The 26,042-nt window shown below is 49.1% G+C and overlaps 1 protein-coding gene across 4 annotated transcripts in view; it reads right to left on the bottom strand.

Annotated features, from left to right (window-relative positions):
• The window catches only part of SEMA3F (semaphorin 3F), a 72,805-nt gene that overhangs the window by 24,555 nt on the left and 22,208 nt on the right, over positions 1–26,042 (bottom strand). For all 4 annotated transcript variants that reach the window (XM_066596868.1, XM_066596869.1, XM_066596871.1 and 1 more), the window contains exons 2-4: positions 22,611–22,735; positions 1,197–1,357; positions 292–354 (exon numbers count right to left, since the gene is read on the bottom strand). In XM_066596868.1, the coding sequence (XP_066452965.1) occupies positions 292–354; positions 1,197–1,357; positions 22,611–22,719 (333 nt within the window). In that variant the 5' untranslated portion in view covers positions 22,720–22,735. The remainder of the gene's footprint in view (positions 1–291; positions 355–1,196; positions 1,358–22,610; positions 22,736–26,042) is intronic.

The following is a 26,042-nucleotide window of genomic DNA, read 5'->3' as shown; positions in this document are numbered from 1 at the left end:
ACAAAGGTTGGAATAGAGAAAGGGAGGAGCAAGATGGCAAAGAGATGGAATCATACAAGATCAGGAGGAAGGAAGGAGAAAAAGAAAAAAGTGTTAATGACGTCACATCCTGATCTCCTCACCCTTGCCTTCTGTGGAGATTCTGCACTAAGTAGTCTGGGAAAGCTGGGTGGTCGAAGACCGATATCATGGAATGGTCTTTACAACAACCTGCCAGAAGAGGCTGGGATATCAGATTCTTATATTTGGCCTTGGAGCTGACAGTTCATCACCCTACCTGCTCATACTCACATTGATGTCTTTACCGGATAAGACGCACTCATCTATTCTCTGCTGCTTTGCCGGCCAGTGAATCTGCAAGAAGCACAAAATTAACCTTTTTAATGGGGAAAAGGTAGAAAATATTAATTCCACCCCCTGAAACCCTGAATTAGAAAGTCCGGCTCCACTGCAATTGCCTCAGAAAGATGAACAGTGGCCATGTTACTGTTCCAAGATGTGGCTACTTTGACCCCAGCACTGTGTATGCTGTACAGTAATCACGCTGCATATTCCACGATGCTGAACACAGATGTATAAGGGTACCTTCACACATGGCATATCAGCTGCAGGCTTTCTGCAGCGGAAAACCCACAGCAAATCTGTACCTAAAAGGTGCAGATTTTGAAGCAGATCTGCCACAGGTTCTAACCCTTGTACTTCAAGGAGTGAAAGCTACAGTAAAAATCAGTAAGCCTAAATAAGCACGCTACGGATTTAGAATCTGCAGCGTTTTTTTAAGAATGCTGTGGACCGGGTGCGGAAATTTTCTGCTCCATGTGAAGGAGATTTTTAAAATCTTGACCAGATAGCTTGTACTGTAAATGCTGAAGAATTTCTGCATTAGAATCAACTGAGAAAATCCCGCAACATTTACGGCGTGTGAAAGTGGCCTAAATCTGGCCAAGTGATGTAGAAGAGACTTTACTTGCAGCCGTAATGGTCACCCAATAGTGAATAGAGGGAGGATACATCTACATAGCTCTCGTTCATATCCCGCCATGGCACCAGGGGCTCACACACTCATCTCCAGGGAAACATCATAGAAGGCCACATTGCCCCATCAATCCGTATTTGGAGTGTGGGGAGACATAGACATCCCCTGCAGATGTGGCCCCTGGTGGGGTTCATACCCAGGACCCTTGATGCAGTCTTACTATGAGAGGCTCTCGATTGATGTCCTGTAGATCCAGAGACAGGATATAGTCTTTACAGCCCACGTACATTCGGTCATGATCTTCATCCTTCAGCAGAATCCGATAATCCGTCGTGTTCAGCAGGAAGTGCAGGAAATGCGCGGTGTTTGAAGCCTTCAGCTCTGCAAGAAGACAAACACATTAATAAAGAGACAGGCAAGTGCTGGGATTGCAGCTGTTGGGAGGACTACAAGTCTCAGCATGCTGTGTCAGCAACTGTGCAATCCTTCAACAGCTGGAAAGTCACAAATTGCTTAATCCTGCGCTACTAGAACAGTGGACTTTGGCCAAGGAAAAAAACAAAACAATGCCTGTTCAATGTGATGAACCTCTCAGATACTTCAGTGCGGACATGTAATAAACAAAACTCATTAACATTACAGCAATCCATAAGTCGGGATCAGGCGTAATTGTAGGAGACAGCACAGGGTTAAATGAGATTGTGTGGGAGGGATTAACCCGGGCCTGCAACAGAGCCGCCTGCAGGTGCACAAGAGGCTTATGGGTTAATTAAAAGTTTAAAGCCCCAACGAGTGACCCCGGAGGCCAGGACATGTCTAATTACATCAGTTAACTGGGCTCAAGAGCATTTCAGTAATAAGCTGTGGAGTGCGGCCCGACACCTCAGACACGGCTTCTTGGAAACCTCTAGGACATTACAGTAACAGATGGAAACAGGGCAGAACTTTACTAGGAAAACCCTGGTTATCCTATAGGAATGGTCAAACACAGGACCAGGCCAGATAGGACACACAAGACCTGGGTCAATGTGCACATCCTATATTATACTCCAGAGCTGCACTCACTATTCGGCTGGTGGAGTCACTGTGTACATACATTACTTATCCTGTACTGATCCTGAGTTACATCCTGTATTATACTCCAGAGCTGCACTCACTATTCTGCTGGTCTAGTCACTGTGTACATATGTTACTTATCTTGTACTGATCCTGAGCTACATCCTGTATTATCCTCCAGAGCTGCACTCACTATTCTGCTGGTGAAGTCACTGTGTACATATTACTTATCCTGTATTGCCTGTCTATTCTACAGGCTGCAGTTGAGATCTCCCAGAATTCCCTACTTGTTCGGCATCTGCACAGATCTTGCTCTGGTGATTTGCATTTAGAGAGTGCAGAATTGAGAATGCAGCTCTGGAATAGTACAAGGTTTGACATTGACCTTAAAGTAGATGCAGGAAGACACACTGGATGCCGAGCGCCTGTCTCATCAGCCTGTAGCTGCATGGGTCTCTAGACTGTCAGGGCATGCTGGGGGATGTAGTTTCACCAGTTGCCGCTCCAACAAGCATGCAGTCTAATAACCAGTTTCCTCCACCACAGAGCTGAGCCAAGAAACCATTCTCTACTGAGAACTTTATATCTAGCCCATAGCGGGGGATTTGGGAGCTTCTCACCTCTAGGACCGGGTGTGCAGAACCCCACTGGCAACTGTAACCTCAGCCCTCTCTGGGGGACGCGAGACATCCCAAACATCTTCATTAGATGTGTGAAGGGGCTGAGAGCCCACGACAGCTGCGGCGGGATGATGTCATAGAGACGTGTCGGCCATGATACCCCTCAATCCCGGTCTTAAAGTATAATTAATTTACGGTGTAACGTTACATTACAGGTGGAGCTTGGTGGAGGACGGCGAAGGCTGACACTGTGTGACATATCATAACATTCCTCAAAGTCTCCCGCTAATGGCAGCAATAACTGTGCTCATAAGGGTCGGCACTCAGCTTTCCACAGACCCCGAGTGGCCTATAAGTCAGCCTCGTTATATCCTCATTATGTGTCTGTCGCATGATATATATACACTCTGCAACCTTTCCCGACCAGTGACTGATATTACTTGCGCCTCCTATCCTATATCCGCTGCTTGCTTTTGTAATGGATTTCGCAATCCGGGCGCAGTGGCTCCGGGATCTGGGATTATTTTGTTGCGTAGTTGGAAAAGAGGGACCAGATGAGTAAATGTTTGTTCTGCTGCGAGGCTTTCATGTGTCCTTTGATGCCACGTGGGTGGAGTAAACAGTAGGTGATGAATTACAGCAGATCATGTATGTAGCGGTACATGTAGAAAGCATCACGTGTCATGGCGTCCTCACCGTACAGGCAGAGGGGGCGCGCAGTTACTGAGCACTGTGGTACCGACATACAGGAAGGCTACATGGAGATATAGCGGTAACGCTGCCTCCTAGGTGCTTACACTTGTTACACTCGGTGATCAGATCTAATATGTGGCACCAAAATCCATAGCTGGCTATAGCACATCTTCCCGTGTAAGAGCTCATTCACACGGGCATAAGCAACTGCAGTCTGTGAGAAATGCGCAGCTTTCACTGCGTGTGTGCGGCGTTTACATCCATAATCCATCCGTACTCACTGCGTTTTTCCAGCATGCAAAGAAAAAAAAAAATGGAAGGCGAAACGGATGTCGCTTTTCCCCCGAAATGCCGTGAAGACACAATCAGCAGCGTATTTGCTGCGTTTTTACGCAATCCCACAGACTAATGTGCAATTTCGGTTTGTAAAGACGGACGAAAATAGGACATGTTGCTTTCTTTATGCAGTCTGTGGAAATAATCTCCTGTCTGAATACACCAACGAAAAGCAATAGAGCTGTATGCTGTCCGTATTACATCCGTAAGACATATGGCGGTAATGCGGACAGAAAATATGGCTGTGTGAATGGGCCCTTAACGGCGATGGGTCACGCACAACCATAGAACTGTATGGGGAGACGAAGGACCACATGGATTTCTGGCCTGTGTGAAGATCAGGCAGAGTGAGCCATCCTCTGCCCACAGGAGAACTCCCTGATCGTGGGGGTCCGACGGCAGGGACCTCCACCGCTCCTCAGAAAATGAAATGCAGCCTTGGCAAATCTGGAAGTGTGGCCAATGAAGGAACTGCACGTGCTGCTCCGCTCCAGTCCCTTGGTTGGGACCGAGTGCAGGTACATCCTCCACTGCCCGGACTCTGGGACAACAAAAGGAATCATCATGCATTATATACTCCAGAGCTGAAATCTCCCAACATTTCTAGATTGAACAGACTTTTCCCTTGTGATTAGCATTCTGGGAAGTGTTACTCGAGGCTCGGTCATCGGCACACAGTCTACTATACATTACTGAGCAGTATGGCATTGGTACAGCTTATATAAAAGCTTCCCAGGGTAGTACCTCCATAATAAGACGGCACAATTTTTGACCGCTCGGATTTATGAGCTGCACGCGGGATCCTCAGCGGGAGACGAAGCATTTCATTTTAGTCTGAGCTGCTGCCAGGTAGATTACCAGCTGCACACGGGTCACTGCGTCCAGCGCCAACGTGATACGATGGGGACAGCGCAGAATGTCCATGGGACCATGTTACGCTATGACAACTCTTAGGGTATGTTCACATGGGGCGGATTTGCCGTGGAATTTTCATCCACGCAAAAAAATCCACAGCATCCATCCGAACTTCACGTGGAAATGGACATTAAATACGCAGCAATTAACTGCAGCGGTTTAGCCGTGTGGATTACAGCTCTTCAAATCAGGGAGTGAATTCTGCACCAAAAATCTACGTAAAAATCTGTATCACAATTTTCACCAAACGTGCAGATTTTGCGCTGTGAATCAGCTGCAGACATTCGCTCAGTGCGGACGTTCCCTTATAGATCAGCGTCCGCTGCCGTCACATATGGGCACTCATCGCCTTGCCTTTACTATGGAATTCGTTATTTCTTTGTTCACTTCTCCCCCAAAAGTTAAAGAAACACATGTAGAATTTCAGGCATTTTGGGAGTAGAGAAGGCGATAAGGTCTCCAGAACATGAACGGGAGGTTATTAACCCCTGCACAACTGATAGGAGCAGGGGGCAGACAAGGGGTTAATGGCGACACAGCAGGTCAAATTCCAGGAGGAGACAAACAGTCTGAAATGAGGGGGACGAGGCCGAGAAAATACGGGGGAGCCGTCAGAGCGGAGGTCATACCAAGCAGGACGCAGGAACACTGAGGGATGTCTGCAGAGAGAAGAAAGCGCCACAGCGAGAACCATAAATGTGCAACGCACTCCATATGTCAGAAACTAGCGCCATTTTTATTCTCAACATGCATACAGGGTTTAAAACCCATCACAGGGACATCTTGTGGATGCGACACATTACAGACTAGCATTTACTGAGGCAGAAACTAATGCACATGTACAACCGCCATGCAGTGGTACGGCATGACAACTGTGTAGTCTGTGCCATTTTTGCCAAATTCTAGGATGCAAAATCTATGCTGTTGCTAACTGTCCCCATATGTGCAGGGCCGCCGGCCCACGTGACCGCTCACAGCCCCATTAGCAGGACGCTCTGAAGTCCTCGGTATGTTGGGAGAAGTGACACATTACAAATTTGTGCGAGGATGGCAGAAGAGGCGCCCTGGGTGCCAGTCTGAGGGTCTGTGCCTGCTGACCCCCGGCTGTAATTACAGAGCTCCGAACAGGAGATACTAATTAGGAATCGGAGAGGAGAGAAGATTCTGGGCCTCGGATGGGGAAATAAGCAACTGGTACAGGGGGTGCAGGCATGTCTGCCATTAGTACCCCAGCAGATCATCAGTACTCAATAAGCCAGATATGTCCCCCCCATGTATTTATAAATCCAGTCTGATCATGTCCCCCCCTGTACTTCTATGTATATACATACAGTCTGACGTAGAACCATGACTGCTACGGCTGACCCTCGCCCTCCCGGATGCCCCCACAACACCACAGCCGAGGAAATGTGTCGGAGAAGTTTAACAATGTTATGCTGGCTGCAGCCGATCAAAGCCACACAGTACTACCGGCCTCATATACACTTACCAAATACTACAGACCCTCAAAATACACCCACCTTATACCACAGGTCCTGCACATATATCAACCCAGTACTAGGTACTGCATGCATATATACCCGGCCAGTACCACAGCCCCACATACAGCTGACAAGTTCTATAAGTCCCATATAGACTCAAGTACTATGGGTCCCTCACACCTGCCCGCCCTGTACTACAGGTCCCGCACATACACTACAGCCCCTAGACATACACACACCAAGTACCACAAGCCCACATACAGCAGACACGTACTATAAGTCCCATACATATCCAAGTACTACAGGTCCCACATAGACCTGCCTAATACTATACATCCTGCACAAATACCTAGCCAGTACTACCCCACACACAATGGGCAAATACTACAGACCACAGCCATACACACGCCAAGTACTATAGGACCCACATAAACCCGCCAAGTACTAGGTGCTGCACATACGTCTAATGTTCTATACCTATATAGATCTGTATACACAGACGCGTCAGCTTTCTCTTCCGAGTCCTGCCAGGGCACTAAGGAGTTAAGGTTTGTGCGCTCCATGTATCCTAAACTCTGGTCACCGGGCCTCCGTGACCTCATACACATCAAGGTCTGCGTGACCCCTGTAGAGCTGGACATATGTAAGGGACACGCCATAGCCTGGATTATAGCGCGGCCGCCTGGGCACACCTGGAGCCGGGCACACACCCCACTCCTGCCTCACCAAAGTCCCCATTGTGCACAGGAGACCACCCACACGCAGCGAGAGTGTTTCCTTAACCTCCCTGGGGGGTCACAGCCGCCGCGCACACAAGCCTCATTCATGGCAGCCCGGGCCTGGTACAAATCATACACACACATACTAACCGCAGACCTGGAGACGGGAAACGTCGCATCGCAGCCCCCCAAATCACACCGTGCTCACAGGGTACTGGTAACAGACCGCGCCAGGAGGATCTGTACAAAAACGGATTTTATCCGGATGTCCGTTATTTAGCATGGTGCACATACATTACATCCATATGCCCGCTAATCACGCCATACGTACGGGCGGCTGTCTGCCAATGCCATACTAATGATCCCAAGGAGCAGAAGTTTCACGTAAGAACCACACATGCGATCAGATTCTCTACGCCGCGGCGCCGTGCAGCAAATGATCATCCGTATAAGTATCACAAAGACCCGACCGCTTGCTGGCCGATTAATCACATCTTCAGGGGAACCGCGCCGCCCGCACCTGGCTTATGTAACAAGGTCTTGGACACGGACCAGCGTAGGAAGGGTCAGTGAGGTGGGCTTAGGTTGGCCGTGACTCGACGGCAGTCACAACATGGAGGGGAAGGAAGGGGGGTCTCACGTCTGGGGAAGCCGCCAGCGCTCAGAAGGAAACGAACAATAAATGGGGCGATTCATAAAGAGATTTGATTTTTAATAAGGAGCAGAAGGAAGCAAGAAGTTACAGCGGATCGCACTTACGTCAGCGCGGCCAAGAATAATACCGGCATCCCAGAAGTATTGTGCGCTGGCAGGTTACGTTACATGGGGGAGGGGGCAGGTGAAGGGGCTGCGCGGCTCACGCAACACACGCTCGACTCCAATACAGCTAGAAAGAAGACCAAGCGGCCGACACAAACCATACATCCAAAAGGAGGAATAACCTGTCCCAGGAGCTCACAGGCTTGTCCCACACACAATGTATCACTCCCATCATCCATGACCCCAGGAGCTCACAATCTAATCTCCCTATCACATAATGTATCACTCCCATCATCCATGACCCAAAGAGCTCACAATCTAATCTCCCTATCACATAATGTATCACTCCCATCATCCATGACCCAAAGAGCTCACAATCTAATCTCCCTATCACATTATGTATCACTCCCATCATCCATGACCCCAGGAGCTCACAATCTAATCTCCCGATCACACAATGTATCGCTCCCAGGAGCTCACAATCTAATGCTGCGGGTTGACATTACTCCTATAATGGCTGCACGTGGTCCCATTTAAACCAAGCAAAACCTAAGAGTTGGAGGCGTGGGAAGGGTTAACGCACAACACGGAGCACCGACCGCGGCTATTATACAAGTGCTGAGCGGCCGCTACGTACTTATGCAATTTGTTTCAGTTCTGCACCAGCTTCAGGATCTATGCTTGCTGTCAGCTAAAGGGCACGTTCATTTTTTACATTCTGTCCTGCTTCAGGGGCACGTCCACACCCGCGTCTGCAGATCTCATGGTGCGGGTTTCTTCTTACATGCGCTTCCTATTTTTCATGCGCACAAAATAAAAATAATGCAAGAAGGCCAAAATGGGATCTCTACCCCCCCCCCCCCCATCTCCTGCCAACATGCGTAAAACTGCGCAACCAACAGCTGATGTGCTGCATTTTTACGTGATCCTTGCATTTGGTGAAACGGACCCAAAAAAATAGGACATGCTGCCATTTATTACACACATAAAAACCGCACGTCTGAATCGCCCCACGCAGATCAGTCGGGTTTACGCCGTCCGTATTACATCTGGAAAAAATCTGGCCGTAATAAGAACGTCTGTGTGAATGTATGCCAACAGCTGAGGGTTTGTTACAATGTATCACATGAGCAGCACAGATTCTGATCTGTTATGGGACACGCTGCACCAACCCCACAACAAGACGGGACTCGCCCGGTGATTTACCCTTCAGTACCTCCGCGGCTTCGCTCCCCGTCCGACTCAGTTTGTTCGGTTTCTCCTCTAAATTCTCATGCTGCTACATTATGGATGATCTATAGAAGAATGGCGCAGAGTTGGGCGAATTACACCACGTGGGTATTTAGTCAGCGTTACGGGCCGCACTGGATTCCAGCGAGTCTCTCGCACCTGATGCAAGGGTTTTTTTTAATAACATGGAGAACAATGGCGCCTTCTGCGCGCAGCGCCTGCTTCTCGTGTGCGCTGCAGTAAGTGGAGCGCTGGGTAACAATGGATGGTGTCTTTGTCATCAGTTTTCCATCTGTTGTTACAACAATTGTGAGAAAGAACAAAACAACAAAACAAAGAAGACGCTGCGGAGCGCTCACTGGGCGGCGAGGGGAGCGGGCTCTGGGCTGAAACAATGCGACAGAAGCTCTCCGTACACGAGATCGGCGGAGGCTCAAATTATGTTCTCTGCTCCTCTCCTGTCCATGGCTGGGTGGACCAGCAGTACCCCAGACTCGCCATGGCCATGAGAGGCGCTGTTCCCTGCTCTCCTTCTTCAGTTTGTATTATAGAAGCAGGAGCTCACCGTTCTGGTATGGCAGAGCTGGACACGCATTTTTTCCGCACGGATTTTGTGTCTAAAAACTGCAGTTAAGCCACAAATTTGCATACTGATAATGCTCCCTGCACACAGGCGCAAATTCTGCGTCGCGATTTCCGTCTGTGCCCACTGCCATAGGATTGCATTAGAAAATGCAATCCTATGCACACAGCCTCGATTTGCCCACGTCAAAACAAATCGTGGCATGTTCTATTTCTGTGCAGGCCTCGCAGTAGTTATAGGCCGACTCCGCTCTGCGCCAGCAGCCGGCAAATAACAGAGATGGAAGACGCCGGGAGCGGGTCAGCCGCAGGTCTCTGCAAGGGCACAGGTCCGCATCCCGCTGCGAGAATTCTCGCAGCGGGATCCGTCCCGGCCGCCTGCAGGCGGCATTAGTCACGGGTTTCTGCTGTGGTTGTTAGTGGCTCATGCTAGACCGTTAGACCTTCTCCACATTTACTGACAGCAAGTAGAGATCCTAAAGATGGGAACATTCAGAGGCTTGAAGCCCATCCTGACCCCGTCCTGCTCACAGCTGAAGGCTTGTAACAATGTATCAGTGCAGGTAAGAGCCATCGGCATGGAGTGCAGGATAGGAGACACATTCGTGCTACTCAAAAGAGGATTCTTTACACGGATAACACTGTAACAAACCCTCAGCTGTGTGCACAAGATAAACCTGTGGGTATAAAAGGTTTCCATTCACGCACGGGAAGCAGAGATCCTGAAAAAGATGCAGAATATCTTGTGTCGCTCAGAGCGTGCCGGCTCCTTGGTGATGGCATGTTGGGTCTTGCGTTTCGTCTTCCGCGGTAGGATGGAGGCACCCGCACCGCTCCTGTGGTCACATGACATCACTGTCAGAAAGAGGCATAATAAAAAGGTTTATCTGAGCAGCGTCCGGTCCGCAGGGAGACGATCCCGGCACAGGACGCTCCTATCAAACGGACGGGCTCGCTGGACGCCATCCTCTCCGCTTACACATCATTAGCCACAGGAGCTTACACTCTATGGTCACACACAGGAGGGAAACTATGAGCTCGGGAGAAGGATTGTGGCTTTGTCACTACAGATGGTGGGATCCCACAGCATGGAAGCGAGCGCCGCAGCGTGTAAATGGTGGCCGATCAGTAACCGAAGGGAGAGGAAGGTGACACTTCACTGTGACCGGAGTGCGACATTCCCCACAACATCCGTGTCCGCCCTATAGGAAATCCCAGAGGAACTAATCCAATAAACAGCAGACTATGGCGCTGGGAGGAGAAGGCCGATGGTGTAGGGGCAGCAGGTCCAACAGTAATGGTGGGCCTCATTCAGCAAAACGGTCTCTGTTGCCCCTAGCAACCAATCACAGCCAAGCTTTCATTTTACCAGAGGATAAGAAATGAAAACTATGCTGTGATTGGTTACTACATCAGAAATAAACTGAACTGTGATTGGTTGCTACACACACACCATATAGGAAATGAAAGCTGTGCTCTGATTGGTCACAAATTAACTTTATAAAATTACACCAAAAATAGGTGAAAACAATAAAACAAATGTGTACTTCTCCTCCTCACCCCCCCGGTGATCCCATAGTGCACATGTAACTAGGGGTTAAATAAAACCCGATCCGCTTCTTTTTAATGTGCATATTATACGCAATAAAAGACCCCCAGTGCGAGCGAATCAATGTACTTACACGGATGCCATTCACACCCGGCAGAGCTGGATTCCACATGCAGGGGCCCGCAGCAGGATCGGGCCCTGACAGCAACGGCGTCCGCTCGTACCTATCATTTCTCCTCTTCATCTATACCGCGGACGGCCCGGCGGCTTGCCATTGGACATGCACACTACAGATTTTTTGCCCCCCTGCACCGTCGTTAGGCGAGGACGCAGAATCTGCGAGCTGTGTGCAATGTTAATTGTGGACGGGCCACGGGCCCGATACCACAGCCGGACTGTGTGCATCGCAGAGGCATACATGATAGCATTAGATACAGCACGCGAGCAGGCAGTATCACACATGATAGGCTCAGATACAGCGGCTCAGCAGACAGTATCACACATGATAGGCTCAGATACAGCGGCTCAGCAGACAGTATCACACATGATAGGCTCAGATACAGCGGCTCGGTCTCTGCGTATACATTAGTTTTGCCTCCATGGACGGTGATCAGTTGGTTCCTCCCTGGTACAGGAAATCCTGGATGATTGGTGGGTCGGGCGGTACCGCAGGAAGTGCGGCGTCCTCCACACCTCACTGCTGAAGTACAGGAAATAAGTGTGGCAAGCGGACATGTCCGGGACAGGAGAACACGTCCATCAGAAGAACCATGACCCACCGGAGGCCTCCTGCTATCCAGACTGAATAAACCATGTGGCTACTGCTCTCTGTTATCAGCAGAGAATGTGCTGTAAAGGACACACATAGCTTTCCTACGAGGTGCAACGAAAAGGCTTCCAGTCTTCCTTCTTAGCTGAAAGGAAAGAGTTAAAATATGCTAATGAGCCCAATTACAGGTAGACTAGTTTGCAGGGGGTGGTAGTTTTTAACTCTATCATTACCAGGTACCTTTACCAGGGGCGATTATTGCCATAATTAATCGCTGAAAAGTGCAAATTTAGCTGACAGCCGTCCTGTGTGTGTGTAGTATGTAATATCATATATATAAAAAACACACACACACACACACACACACCTGTATAATACATATAATGTACACACACACACACCTGTATAATACATATAATGTACACACACACACACACACCTGTATAATACATATAATGTACACACACACCTGTATAATACATATAATGTACACACACACACCTGTATAATACATATAATGTACACACACACACACCTGTATAATACATATAATGTACACACACATATACACACACACACACACCTGTATAATACATATAATGTACACACACACACCTGTATAATACATATAATGTACACACACACACACCTGTATAATACATATAATGTACACACACCTGTATAATACATATAATGTACACACACCTGTATAATATGAATAATGTATACACACACACACCTGTATAATACATATAATGTACACACACACACACACCTGTATAATACATATAATGTACACACACACACACACACACACACCTGTATAATATGAATAATGTATACACACACACACACACCTGTATAATACATATAATGTACACACACACACACACCTGTATAATACATATAATGTACACACACACACACACACACACACACCTGTATAATATGAATAATGTATACACACACACACACACCTGTATAATATGAATAATGTATACACACACACACTCACCTGTATAATACATATAATGTACACACACACCTGTATAATACATATAATGTACACACACACACACCTGTATAATACATATAATGTACACACACACACACACACACCTGTATAATACATATAATGTACACACACACACACACACCCCTGTATAATACATATAATGTACACACACACACACACACACACACACACACACACACACACGTCCTTCAGCAGCCACTTCGCACTCATTCACGCACAGATTAGCGCACTTGCGCTTCCGTGCACACGAACATTACCACATTCGCGCTTCCTGGCGCTCACAAACACCTCCGGCAGGTAATAATCTTCTCAGGGCAGATAATCAGCTCAGGAGAAGACACAGGAGATATGGAGCAAAAAAAAAGAAAATAAGGCCGCACGCCAACCGGACAGCACAGATAGAGGGGATGGCAGCCCAATGCCCCCACAACAAATGATCACCACTGCAGTCCACGGGGGCGGTCACCAACCACTAGTGATCACCACTGCAGTCCACGGGGGCGGATACCAACCACTAGTGATCACCACTGCAGTCCACGGGGGCGATCACCAACCACTAGTGATCACCACTGCAGCCCACGGGGGCGATCACCAACCACTAGTGATCACCACTGCAGCCCACGGGGGGCGATCACCAACCACTAGTGATCACCACTGCAGCCCACGGGGGGCGATCACCAACCACTAGTGATCACCACTGCAGCCCACGGGGGGCGGTCACCAACCACTAGTGATCACCACTGCAGCCCACGGGGGGCGGTCACCAACCACTAGTGATCACCACTGCAGCCCACGGGGGCGGACACCAACCACTAGTGATCACCACTGCAGCCCACGGGGGCGGACACCAACCACTAGTGATCACCACTGCAGTCCATGGGGGTGATCACCAACCACTAGTGATCACCACTGCAGTCCACGGGGGCGGATACCAACCACTAGTGATCACCACTGCAGTCCATGGGGGTGATCACCAACCACTAGTGATCACCACTGCAGTCCACGGGGGCGGATACCAACCACTAGTGATCACCACTGCAGTCCACGGGGGCGATCACCAACCACTAGTGATCACCACTGCAGTCCACGGGGGCGGTCACCAACCACTAGTGATCACCACTGCAGCCCACGGGGGGCGATCACCAACCACTAGTGATCACCACTGCAGCCCACGGGGGGCGATCACCAACCACTAGTGATCACCACTGCAGCCCACGGGGGGCGGTCACCAACCACTAGTGATCACCACTGCAGCCCACGGGGGCGGACACCAACCACTAGTGATCACCACTGCAGTCCATGGGGGTGATCACCAACCACTAGTGATCACCACTGCAGTCCACGGGGGCGGTCACCAACCACTAGTGATCACCACTGCAGTCCATGGGGGCGGTCACCAACCACTAGTGATCACCACTGAGGTCCACGGGGGCAGTCACCAACCACTAGTGATCACCACTGCAGCCCACGGGGCAGACACCAACCACTAGTGATCACCACTGCAGCCCACGGGGGGCGGTCACCAACCACTAGTGATCACCACTGCAGCGCACGGGGCAGACACCAACTACTAGTGATCACAACTGCAGTCCATGGGGGTGATCACCAACCACTAGTGATCACCACTGCAGTCCACGGGGGCGGACACCAACCACTAGTGATCACCACTGCAGTCCACGGGGGTGGACACCAACCACTAGTGATCACCACTGCAGTCCACGGGGGTGGACACCAACCACTAGTGATCACCACTGCAGTCCACGGGGGCAGTCACCAACCACTAGTGATCACCACTGCAGTCCACGGGGGTGGACACCAACCACTAGTGATCACCACTGCAGTCCACGGGGGCGGACACCAACCACTAGTGATCACCACTGCAGTCCACGGGGGCAGTCACCAACCACGAGTGATCACCACTGCAGTCCACGGGGGTGGACACCAACCACTAGTGATCACCACTGCAGTCCACGGGGGCGATCACCAACCACTAGTGATCACCACTGCAGTCCACGGGGGCGGACACCAACCACTAGTGATCACCACTGCAGTCCACGGGGGCGATCACCAACCACTAGTGATCACCACTGCAGTCCACGGGGGCGGACACCAACCACTAGTGATCACCACTGCAGTCCACGGGGGCGGTCACCAACCACTAGTGATCACCACTGCAGTCCACGGGGGCGGACACCAACCACTAGTGATCACCACTGCAGTCCACGGGGGCGGTCACCAACCACTAGTGATCACCACTGCAGTCCACGGGGGCGGTCACCAACCACTGCGACAGTGACCGCTGCGGGTGTGCTGCGGCCTGGACGGCTTCCATCGACTTCAATGGAAGCTGTCCCTGCAGGATCAGCAGAACAATACAGCATACCGCAACCCGCAAGCTTGGAAAAAAAATAAAGAAATCCCATGAGCATGCTTTTAGCAGCTCTGCGGGCGCCCATGCATATAGGCAAATCAAATCCGGTGTGCATGAGGCCTTAGTCTTCTTGTGGATCCCAGCAGATTAGCCCCAGTGAAGGACCATGGTGGGGCTAATCCTTGGGCTCATCCGCCAGAGCATAAGCACTGGAAACCAGAGTGTAAGCTTGGCTTTCTACATGGATATTCCTGTATTCCCTTCGAGAGGAATTACAGGACTTGTTGAGGAATCCTCTCGCCTCCCCCTCCAGGATCTGATACCTATAAGACACGGTCATAACTGGACTCAGCCACAAATTACCAGCGCTGAGGAGCAGCGTCACCGTGTCGGGGGCCGCGCTCGCCTCGCCGACACTCCGCAGCCCAACAATGTGACCTCACACAGCGGGAGAGGGGTCTGGGCCTAGACGGGAACATTGGATAAACATCATCATTTATCCACCGCCGTGTACAAGAGCCCGGGCCCAGCTGACATTTCACTTACTGGATCAGTATCCAACGGGGCTATGAATGTGATCAGGCGTCATCATGTTACACCGCGCTTACTGTAGGCGCCATACATACAGCACACACGCGACACACCATTAGCTGAATGGGACTCTTCAGGATAACGACACTTCTGGGGGTCATGATTACAACTCAGAAACTGCGATATCTGTGGGGTCACCGCTGCAACCAGGAAACAAACCCTATGGGGGCAACAGAGGAACCAGTCAACAAATCCTGGAGCCTCAGCATGACATGAACAGTATATAGAATAATGACCCCTTTATTAGAGCCACCGACCCTCTCACGATTGGAGCTTCCTTATATAGAAATTATCCCCCTGACCCCGGAGTGCAGTTTTCTGTAGATCAGTTTCAGTGTGAATCCCATCAGATGGCAAAATCCAGCGACCCGAGAGACTTCCAACGAGGCTGGGTCATCGGTGCCAAACTAGCCGGGCCGGGATTTCAATACCAACCACGTGGCATTTCCTTGTGCAATGGTGTGAATAATATACCGGAAGTGGCGTAATCGAGTAACAAAGTTCAGCGGAAGAGGATCTTGTGGACGGAAACAAGTCATCGATGAAAGGGGTCAGAGGAGGATGTCAGGAATTGTTCTAACAGGTGTGCACAGTTAGGAGCAGCCGAATACAACGCTGGTGCTGCAACTAATGTATCCAAACACACAACGTATTGTTTCTTAACACGGATGGGCTATAAGGCCTCTTTCACACGGGCTAGTAAATCATCGCTACAAGACGCATGTATGTGAGGCCCGTGGTTTCTAATGGGTTCTTTCACATGAGAGATGTTTTGTAGCCTGAAAGAGCACAAAAACTGTATTATTGAGCAGTGAAGAAACATCACCTGGTCAGATATCTGTTGAACCGTGCTGCTGGGAAGTCAGAATTAGGTGCAAGCAGCATGAATCAATGACCCCTTTCCGTTAAGCTTGTGGAGTAATGGTGTGTGGAAGGTGTTTTGGGCACACCCGACTCCTCCGATACCCGTGGATAAACGCCAGGGCGAATTACTGCATTTCTGAAGGCCAAAAGGGAAGAGGTCCAACACACTACTAGATGGGGGTCTCTAATAAAGGGATTGTTCAGTGTATACCTTATATACCTTCAGCCTCTAAGGGGATTATTCTGCATGTAGCGGTTAGTCAGAGCTGGGCGAAGAGCGGCACGGAGCGCTGGCAGTACAACACATTATTAATTCCCTCGCTTTGCATTTCTCTTTGTGTCTTTCGCCATCTTTTCAAGTTCTATAGGGGATGTTTGTGCTGCGGCCTCGGGTTATTGAAGTGGCAGATAATACATCAGAGCCTCGTCCCCTCAGAGCCGGAGTCATATGCTAATTTTATTCTAAAGAAGATTACCTACCACTTCATCACTTCTGACCCCAAGGCCTCTTGCGAGGGGGTCATTCACTAACACACACCAGTGTCCCACCTACTCTGCCGCCCGGGCACAATGTGGGTGACAGAGGCTGACAGATGGGCGACACCCACTCACTTAACCCTTCCTGACAGCTTGTCCTTTGATCTAACACAATGCTGAGGGCTTGATTGGCAGCCGTCACATCCAAGGTCCAGTGAACGGGGATTAAGGAGAATGATGGACGTCAGATAAAGCCAAATTGTGACCTCTGACCTCTTCCAGGTGCCCAGAACTAGGGGAGAGGTGCTTTAAGCACCGGACGGCAGCTATGTGTGATTTATGACACATTTTTTACCGGAGAGGCAGATCCCGTCCCGTCCGGCAATAAACAGGATGTCCTCGTCCCTCTCCTAATATAGATCTGTATTAATGCTGCAGAATAGAATCCCAGGATTCCTCGCCTATTCTATTGCCTCATCCTCCATTAACAACTAAATGGGATAACAGACTCCGACGGGAACCAGCGGTCATTAATGGCAGTGGTCTACGGTGCTAAATATTTGGCCGCCATTGGTTCGCTTGTCTGTGATATTTAGCAAATGTGTTTCTTAGTCCGCAGTCGCCTACATCACGAGGAGAGGACAATCATCCTAGAGGTGGGATCACATTTATCCCAACGTCAATAATTCCAAATACACAAGTTTCTTCCCTAGAATACTGTAGCAGCTGTCAGATTGGGGGAGGGCATCCGTCCATCTCACCATAATTATTAGTTATAATATGTACTCGTAAATCCACCAAGTCGTCCGAATTGCACTGATACCAGAGGGTTAACGGGTAACGCAGCTCTTGACGTGAACTGGTTAACAAGCGCTGGGGGGCAGCACGCTCCTCATCTCGCTGGTACCCATAGGAAATCAGTGTGCCAGGAAAACCCATTACCATCCTGTCTCTGTCAATTAGCTTCTAATTATGGTCTTGTAATGCTCTGGAGATAATTAACATGTAAATGACATTACAGTGTTTATAGTCAATAAACCCGCGCTGGGAGTGTTACCTGATGGCAGCTCGCATGGTGCCATTGGCAGAGCAGGGCAGGAAAACGCTGCAAGAAGCGGGGGCCAGCTGCACCCCACCGATGGTGACAGACCAGCCCGTGACTGCTATGTGTGTGGCCCAAAAGCAGGAAATAACCAGTAAGGCCTCAGTCAGATTGCATGTGAGCTGTCGCATTAGTTGGAAAGCGGGCAACTGTCCATGTGCCATCCGACCAGAAGGGGACTGTGCACGTTGCATGTCCTATTCTTGTCCGCAATATAGACCAGAATAGGACATGCTGCAGGTTTTTTTTCACATGGGCCATCAGTCTGTGTGAGAATGCACCCATGTAAATAGTCTCATAGGCTTTAATGGGTCAGTGCACGGTCTGTGTAATACACGGGGAACGTCCCGACATAAAATCCGACTGTCTGAATAAGGCCTAACGGCATGTATGGCACACTGGCCAGTCCTACAAGAAAGGTTATGCTTAGAATGTATTCTTTATAGGTCTCTTAAGAGTAGCTGCAACTAACTTAAAATATCAGACCAATGGCAAAAGTGTTCATCAGTGGGGGTCCGGTTGCCAAGACCCTCACTAGAACGAGGGGGCTGCAGTGCTCACCCAAGCGCTGTGCCCTCTCGGCTGTCTTCGTTGCTTTTCAACTCCTTCTGGCAGCTAAAGATGGCAGCCCAGAAGTCAATATAAAGCGCTATACACCACTAAGCGGCCATCTTCAGCTGCTGGAAAGAGCCAAAAACCGCAGCTGAGGGGCACAGCGCTTGAATTCGCCTCCTTCTAGCGATCAGCAGGGCCTTCAGCAGTAGGTTCCCCACTGATTAATACAGGGTTAGCAAAATGTAACTTCCCTATATTAGAGGCCTCTGGAGGGCGCTCTGCTGCTCCAGGGCAGATGAAATTCGGATAAATTAATTTGGATTCTTAGTAAGAATTCACAAATAAGGGCGCTGCAGCTATGCAAATCACGCTACAAATGTTCAATACGTCCCCTTGGTTTTCAACAACGCTTTCTCCGATTCCTTCAGATCTGACACGGATGCAGGCCGGTCACGGTAGACCTGGTCCACAAAAGCGCCACCTATCGTCTAGTTTTTTTTCCATAAATGGCGAGTGCATCGTCTCAAGTGGCCGTTTTCCCAATTTTGTCTCATTTGAAGCAGCAAAACGCCCTCCAGAGGCCTCTGAGTTGGGGACGTTTAATGTCGCTAACCTTGTACTTTTGACAGGCCTCCATGTTGGAGGACACGCGTGCTGCTCGGAGAGAGGTGATCACAGCCGCACGACTGAGTGCTGGCGGGACACGGGCGGCAATCAGATCTCCAGAAAACTGCTGCTCAGAGGGAAAAAGCGAGCGCTGCACCCGAATTTATGAGAAGAGCTGAAGCGCGATCATCAGCCCAAGTGAGCCGGCTGCTGCTACCGCCAGAGATAAGAGACTGAGGCTTGCCAAGTTAATCAAGTTCATTTTAGCAAGAATGCAGCTTGTCGTCCCACTGAAGACACGCGGACGAGAAATACCATTTTATAGGCTTTCCAGCCAGTAGCTCCAACCCGGGATAAGTAGCACTGGCAACTGAAATCCTGGGGTAGGAAGTACCTGAGCCCAGTGACCCCGGTCACCTGGCCCAGGCAAACAGCCGGTCACCTGGCGGATAAATCAGACTCCATGAATGGATTTCATTGAACTTTTCTCTCAACAATGGGGCCGTACTAAAGAGCATCCTTTATGCGCAATAACAATCATCAGGTCGCTACGTGGGACAGTAAAGCTACGAGGGAAAGCTTTAAAAAGCATAAAAGAAGAGTGCAGCCCATATAGGAGTTTGGCCGTATTCACACGAGCAAGTGCGATTTTGGTGAGTGAAAAACTGACTGTTCTCCAAGCAACTGCGATACATTTTTGAGATTTTTACGTGGGAGTTCTATTTGTTTGTGAATGCTTTGCAGTTCCGTTTTTTTAAGGTGGTCTCCATAGTAATATGCGTTAAAAGCGCCTCGCACGCAAATCGCATTTCATTTGATTTACGTTCTCATAGAAAATAATGGCAGGAAAAAGAACACAAAACTGGCACAAGAGGCGCTTTTTCACAGAGACACATCGCTTGTATGAATTAACCCCTGTAAATGAATGGGTTCTTTTCCCGTACAAAGTCCCAGTTGCATGCAGATTCACCGCGTTTTTATGCATGTTGCCAGGAAACAGTGGTCAAAAAAAACATGTGAAATTAATTGGGCTATGTTGCGTGTCGAAAAAAAACCCCAAACAAAATGCAGTGAATATGCGTGCGAGACAAAACGCGTATAAACTAAATACGGATTATACACCTACGGTAAAAACGCTGTGTATTTCGCGGACTGAAATATGCATATGCCCATGTGAATAAGCTGTGACATTTAGGGACAAGAGGGGCCCAATGTGCAGTGAATACAGGAGGGGCGGTAGAAATAAGCCAACTCCAAACCCACAACTTGGAAAGCTTTCCGAGGACTCAGATGCTCTTACAGACCTCGCAGCGGCGGTTTTTACACGGCACGGACTTTCTATAGGGATATTGTACATATGCATCCTATTACTGCAGCATATGTGAAGCTTTCCGCTAAGCCCACTCCTCAGGAGGCAGCAGGAGCGACACCACATGCAGAGTATTAGCAGAAGTATCCTGGAGTAGTATCGCGGCACATGTGGAAGGTTACTTCGAGGAACATGACGACATATGTGCAGCATTTCCTAAAGGGATATTACAGCATATGTATAGAATTAACTCTCAATATTCAGCCACATGCCTGGGATACCCATAGGAATATCACACCCTGCGCCATATATGCACACGTGGATTAGAGGTATCACGCCATATGTGCGCACAGAACATGTTGGGGATGTTACCTGTGGATCTAACACATGTACAGTCCCCTCCAGGAGTAACAGGCCGCCAGGGCTCATTTTATGGGGAGGGAAAGGGGGTGGGGAATAGGTAAAGCGCAGGAAGGAGAAAACCGCGGCACGATTAAGGGGGTGATGGTGAGTACAGGCAGCGGGAAGAAGGAGGCTCTGGAATCAAGTTGTCCTTCAGAGATGGAGAACTAAAAGGAATTTTGGAAAGGAACCAAGTGAACAGAAACATTTCTGGGGTGGAGCACGGTTTGTGTGTGTGCGGTGAACGTTGGCCAGAATATACATTTATACACAGCAGTATACGGGGCGTCCAGGTAGTATACATGCATAATGCAAAAGCTTCATTAACAAGCTGGTATATTACACTGCGAACCGCGACGACAAAACCAATAATGACTGTTCCAATGTGTAGATTCCAGTAATTGCCTCCAACTGGGAGATAGGACGACTTCGCAGGAATCCAAGTCTGTTACCTGAATGCTGCAGATGCAAATGTGGAAAAGCGCTGGGAAGAGACGGCGCGGGGAGAGGGAAGGAGGGGGGACGTCATTTGCCTAATACCAGGTTGGGGAGGCTGGTGAGCCGCAAGGAGGGAGAGAGAAAGCCCCGAGATTGGCAGATAATTATACCTGCTTGTACGGCGGCTGTCAGGGGACCCCCTACAGGAGAGGGAGGGGGAGAGCATACTGGAAGAGGAGGAATACAGGGGGTAACAAGGAGGGAGACAGGCAGGGGACCCCAATTCATAATAAAAGGGCCCCATTCATACAATGGGAGGTGGGAAAAAGCAGACAGAAGAAACGTGAAGCAGAGACAGTGCCAAAGGAGTAATTATAACGTATGAACGAGGAGCGAGATGAGTCACGGGGACGGACAACTGTAGAAGGCGCCGCACACGCTAGGGGGTGGGGGCGACTGCTGTTGCGTCTTGTGCGCCATTCGAGCTTGTTGGTATATTTTAGAATTATTTTACCATAAAGACGCGTCGAGTCCTTAATATGAGAAAGCTTCCCACCCGACGCGGTTCCAGCACGAGTTGCTGCTTGTCCGCTGATGTACTGAGAGAAGTGGCATAGATCGGGATATTCTGCGGTAATTAAGCGCCAATCATGATGCAAAACACTGGTAACCAGAGCGATGCACTACAATATTGGATTTCTTGGTACAGGACATAAAACCCGCGCTCTCTGTACATTCAACTGCATTTAGATGTATGGAACAGATTTGAAGACAGAAATTTCTGCAACCAATCTGCCGTATGTGAACAGCTCCTTATAACGCCGCGGCGCCAATCCGGGCGCCAGACTGCGAGGGCTAGTAGCACTTTAACTGCATTCTCCACAAAATCAGCGCCAATCTACAAACCTACCTGATTTTCTGTTACATGCATCATGCCCACAGATTAGAAAAGGCTCCTAACCTGGCACACAAGGTGTTAACGCTGAGCCGCACGCTACTTGACAGACAGGTCTCTCTCCTGATTTCATAACCTGCATTGATTGCGCTGACCCTCCCTCCTATAATCGCCCCTCTCCCCTCGTTCCTCCCGGAACAACTCCCGCAGAGTGGCTGAGAAATGATCATAACAAATGGAGGATTAACCTCCGCAGTGCTGAAGTCGTTGCGGTCTTACCTCGGAAGGAGAGCTGCACGCGGGGCGGTGGTGGAGCAATATCCTTTGCAATGGTGTAGTAAAAACTTAGTAGGATGCAGGAAAGTAGCAGCGGGTCCTGAGGTTGCATGGCGCAAAGTGGGAGCCTGGCAAGAAAACACAAAAAGAAATTAACCAAGGAAATGTGGAAGTAGCAGAGCTTCACATCATCTCAGTCACTTCATTCTTCATTATCTAGGAGCCCGTATAAAAGAAAAAAGGGCCCTTTCACCTGACGCAGATATTGACCCAATCACATTCAAAGCTATATGAGGGTCTCAAGAAATATCGGACCCCCGGGTAATGCCAGACTGAGACAACAATGCAACTTTTTTCATGGAGGTTCACAAACTTATCCGGACATAAAAACACCCTGGAAAATATCCCTCCACCCCGCTCAGAGAAGTATATTATACAGACACCGGATCTACCCTCAGCCTGACATCTACTACAAACAAGGAATTGTGTCTGCAAACATAGCAACAGCCAACATCAGTAACAGGGGGCGGGTCTGTGACTACCGCTCAGACATGATAGACTGGTTGTCAGCAGTAATAGATTATGTTAATATGGTATAAGGTGTGCGGATCTCATGTAATTATAAAAGTGATGTCATCACTAGTGGGCGGGGCTGTGACTACCTCTCACACATGATGTACAGCCTGGTTGTCAGCAGTAATAGATGAATTTAAGGCGTTCTCCTTTAAGGATAGTGATCTGTCATCTCCTCTTGTACATTGTCGCTACGAAGGCCGCGCATTGTAGGTTTATGCATTATTTATATCTCTGTTGGGGTAAAACGCTCCATAATTGGAGAAGTGGTCACCTGTCGTCTTCATCACATCAACCTTTCCAATCATCGCTCCTCGCAATGCGGCTCAAATCAGAAGCGCTGAGGAGACGGGACGAGGTTACAGCAGCTATTTAGTACTGGAGTCACAGGAGGAGTTCTCAGCGCCAATATGGCCACACCAGAGAGCGCCAAAGACAGTGGAAGGCAACGGAAATTAGCAGAGCGCTTCACAAAAGACAGCATGCAATTAAAAGCTTTAAAGCGACACATAAGTGACACGCGGCGTGTAAATTACTCCTGACGTGCCTGGTCACCACTCAGGGATTAGACAGGAGGTAATCCCATGGGGGTGCGAGGTGCAGGAACGCACAGTGCTCTGCTCAGCCAGTGCACCTCCAGGGCGCCCCCCTCTGCATCAGTCCTGTGTGGTGACATAGCGGCCCTACTCTCCTACAGTCCCCATTTTCTGGAGATGACGTTTGGTGACAATTTTACTTACACTTTTTGAAAAATTCTCTCTCATATGACGTTCAACTGTTATTGAATGACCGGAGTCGTGTACATTGGTGATAACTGCGCATTACATCACCCATGGAGGTGCTCACACAGATTTCTACAGAGCCCGAATATCATCATTCTGCACTTTTAGTTATATGCCACACTGAGTTTGGAATGAATCAGGAAGTTCAGGATGAACAAATCTACACAAGGGCTGCATGGTACAGACCAGAAAAATAATTGGCGATATACACTGAATGGGGACTTTATTATACCCCCCCCCTCATCTAAAAACGCGTTGGTCCGCCTTCTTTTGGCCTTCAGAACTGCAGCAGTTAGCACTGTCCATCCATAGGTATCAAAGGAGCTGAGGTGCACCAAGAAAACCTTCCCCACACCATTACTGAACCTCCACAGCCTGACAGGAAGGAGTCATCAATTCATGCTGCTTGTGCAAAATTCTGACCTCCCATCAGCACAGTGCAGCAGAAATCTGGATCCATCTGACTAGGAGATGTTTTTCCGCTGCTCAGTAATACAATTATTGCACCCTTTGGCCCGCTGGAGTTTCGCCTTCCTGTTTTTCTTAGACACAATGGCGCTGAAACTGGAACTGGTTTGTGGTTCTAGACATCTGTGCTGAGGAGCGGCAGGTTGCGCTCCATCTAACGTGCCCCGGAACGCACCAGAACTGTATTCGGCTGCTCTTGACTGTGCAGCACCTGTTGGAGAGAAAAATTCCCGACATCCTCCTCTGACCCCTTTTTGCAAACAAGTCCACAGGATCCCCGCTCGCTGGGTGTTTTTTTCTCGATCACACCATTCTTGCTCTACTCTCCACAGTTACACAAGAAAACCTCACGTGGTTCACAAATCCTGTGCCCGGCTAGTCTTGCACTGATGACCAGGCCTCATCGGAAGTCGTTCAGGTGACTGGAAATTTCCATCTAATTGGTGAATTCACACAGAAAATTGATCCAGGAAAACTTGTCACGTGACTTTATGCTGCACTCTAGTTGACGACTAAATTCTAGACTGGAAAGCTCAAATTGCGCAAAGGGCCAGGGGCTCTAATAAAGGGGCCAGTCAGTGTAATAAATGCAAGTTGCAATCTATGAAGCCACCTTAAATCAGTGCCCAGTGACGCCGCTGCCCGCATGGAGAGGTCGCTGGACATAGTGAAATTTCCCACTGAAGAAACGGTCTTGAAATTTTTACAATGAAGACCCCGGTGATGGAGAGGAACTCTGTCTGACTCGGACCCATTATGGTGCATGACCTCTGGAACTGTTGGGGGAAGAGTTCAGGGTCAGTGCCATATTTTTCAGACTTTTATTCCTCTTGTGAGGGGCGCCACGCTCAGTTCCTCAGCCGTTAGCACCTCCATTGTTATAAGGTGACCCCTACTCATCATTGCCATACGGGCAGCCTTTGCTTCCTGCTTGGCCATTAATGTTCTCCAGCTCATTAGTCTCAGTTCACACTTATTTAGGTTTGGGGACATTTTTTTTACCAGTGAAGTCAATGAGAAACCGACTGAAAACCAGATGAGAGGCCGCTGCATTACAGCACAAAAATGAGAAGCGCTGCTGGGATCAGCGGACGGATTTGTATCTTCTACATATGAGAGGAATAGACTGAATAACCTCTTTATTACAGTCCCGGCCATTCGTGATCCCTGTATGGAAATCAAAGTCGTGAGGGTGGTTTCCCACAAGTGAGAAAATTGTGCAATGCGAGAGTGAGTGAAAATGCAGATTTATGAAACCAATGATTTTCAATGGTTTCCTTCCCATCTGTGATGTTTTCACTCATGTGGTGTTGAGAGAATAAAATATTGCGTCATGCTCTATCTTTCTGCGATGTGCGTTTTTTTCATCTCCCATGTTTCTCTATGGGAGCCTCCTTTTTATTGCATCACAACACACAAACGTGTGTTGCGATTTTAACATTAGAAAATCCTATTGACTTTCCTGCTAAAAAAAAAAAAGCGAGGGGCAAAAACGCGTGAGTAAAATCACGAGCAGCAGCGATGTTTTAGGGAGAAGCAGCAGCGCTGCCACTCTAAAATCGTGGTTAAAAAAAAGACTCGATTTTGACACAACTCTCTCGCAGCAAAATCA

This window comes from Eleutherodactylus coqui, chromosome 3 (genome assembly GCF_035609145.1).
Source record: "Eleutherodactylus coqui strain aEleCoq1 chromosome 3, aEleCoq1.hap1, whole genome shotgun sequence".
NCBI classification, from domain to species: domain Eukaryota; kingdom Metazoa; phylum Chordata; class Amphibia; order Anura; family Eleutherodactylidae; genus Eleutherodactylus; species Eleutherodactylus coqui.
This window is presented reverse-complemented; position numbering and strand designations above follow the sequence as displayed.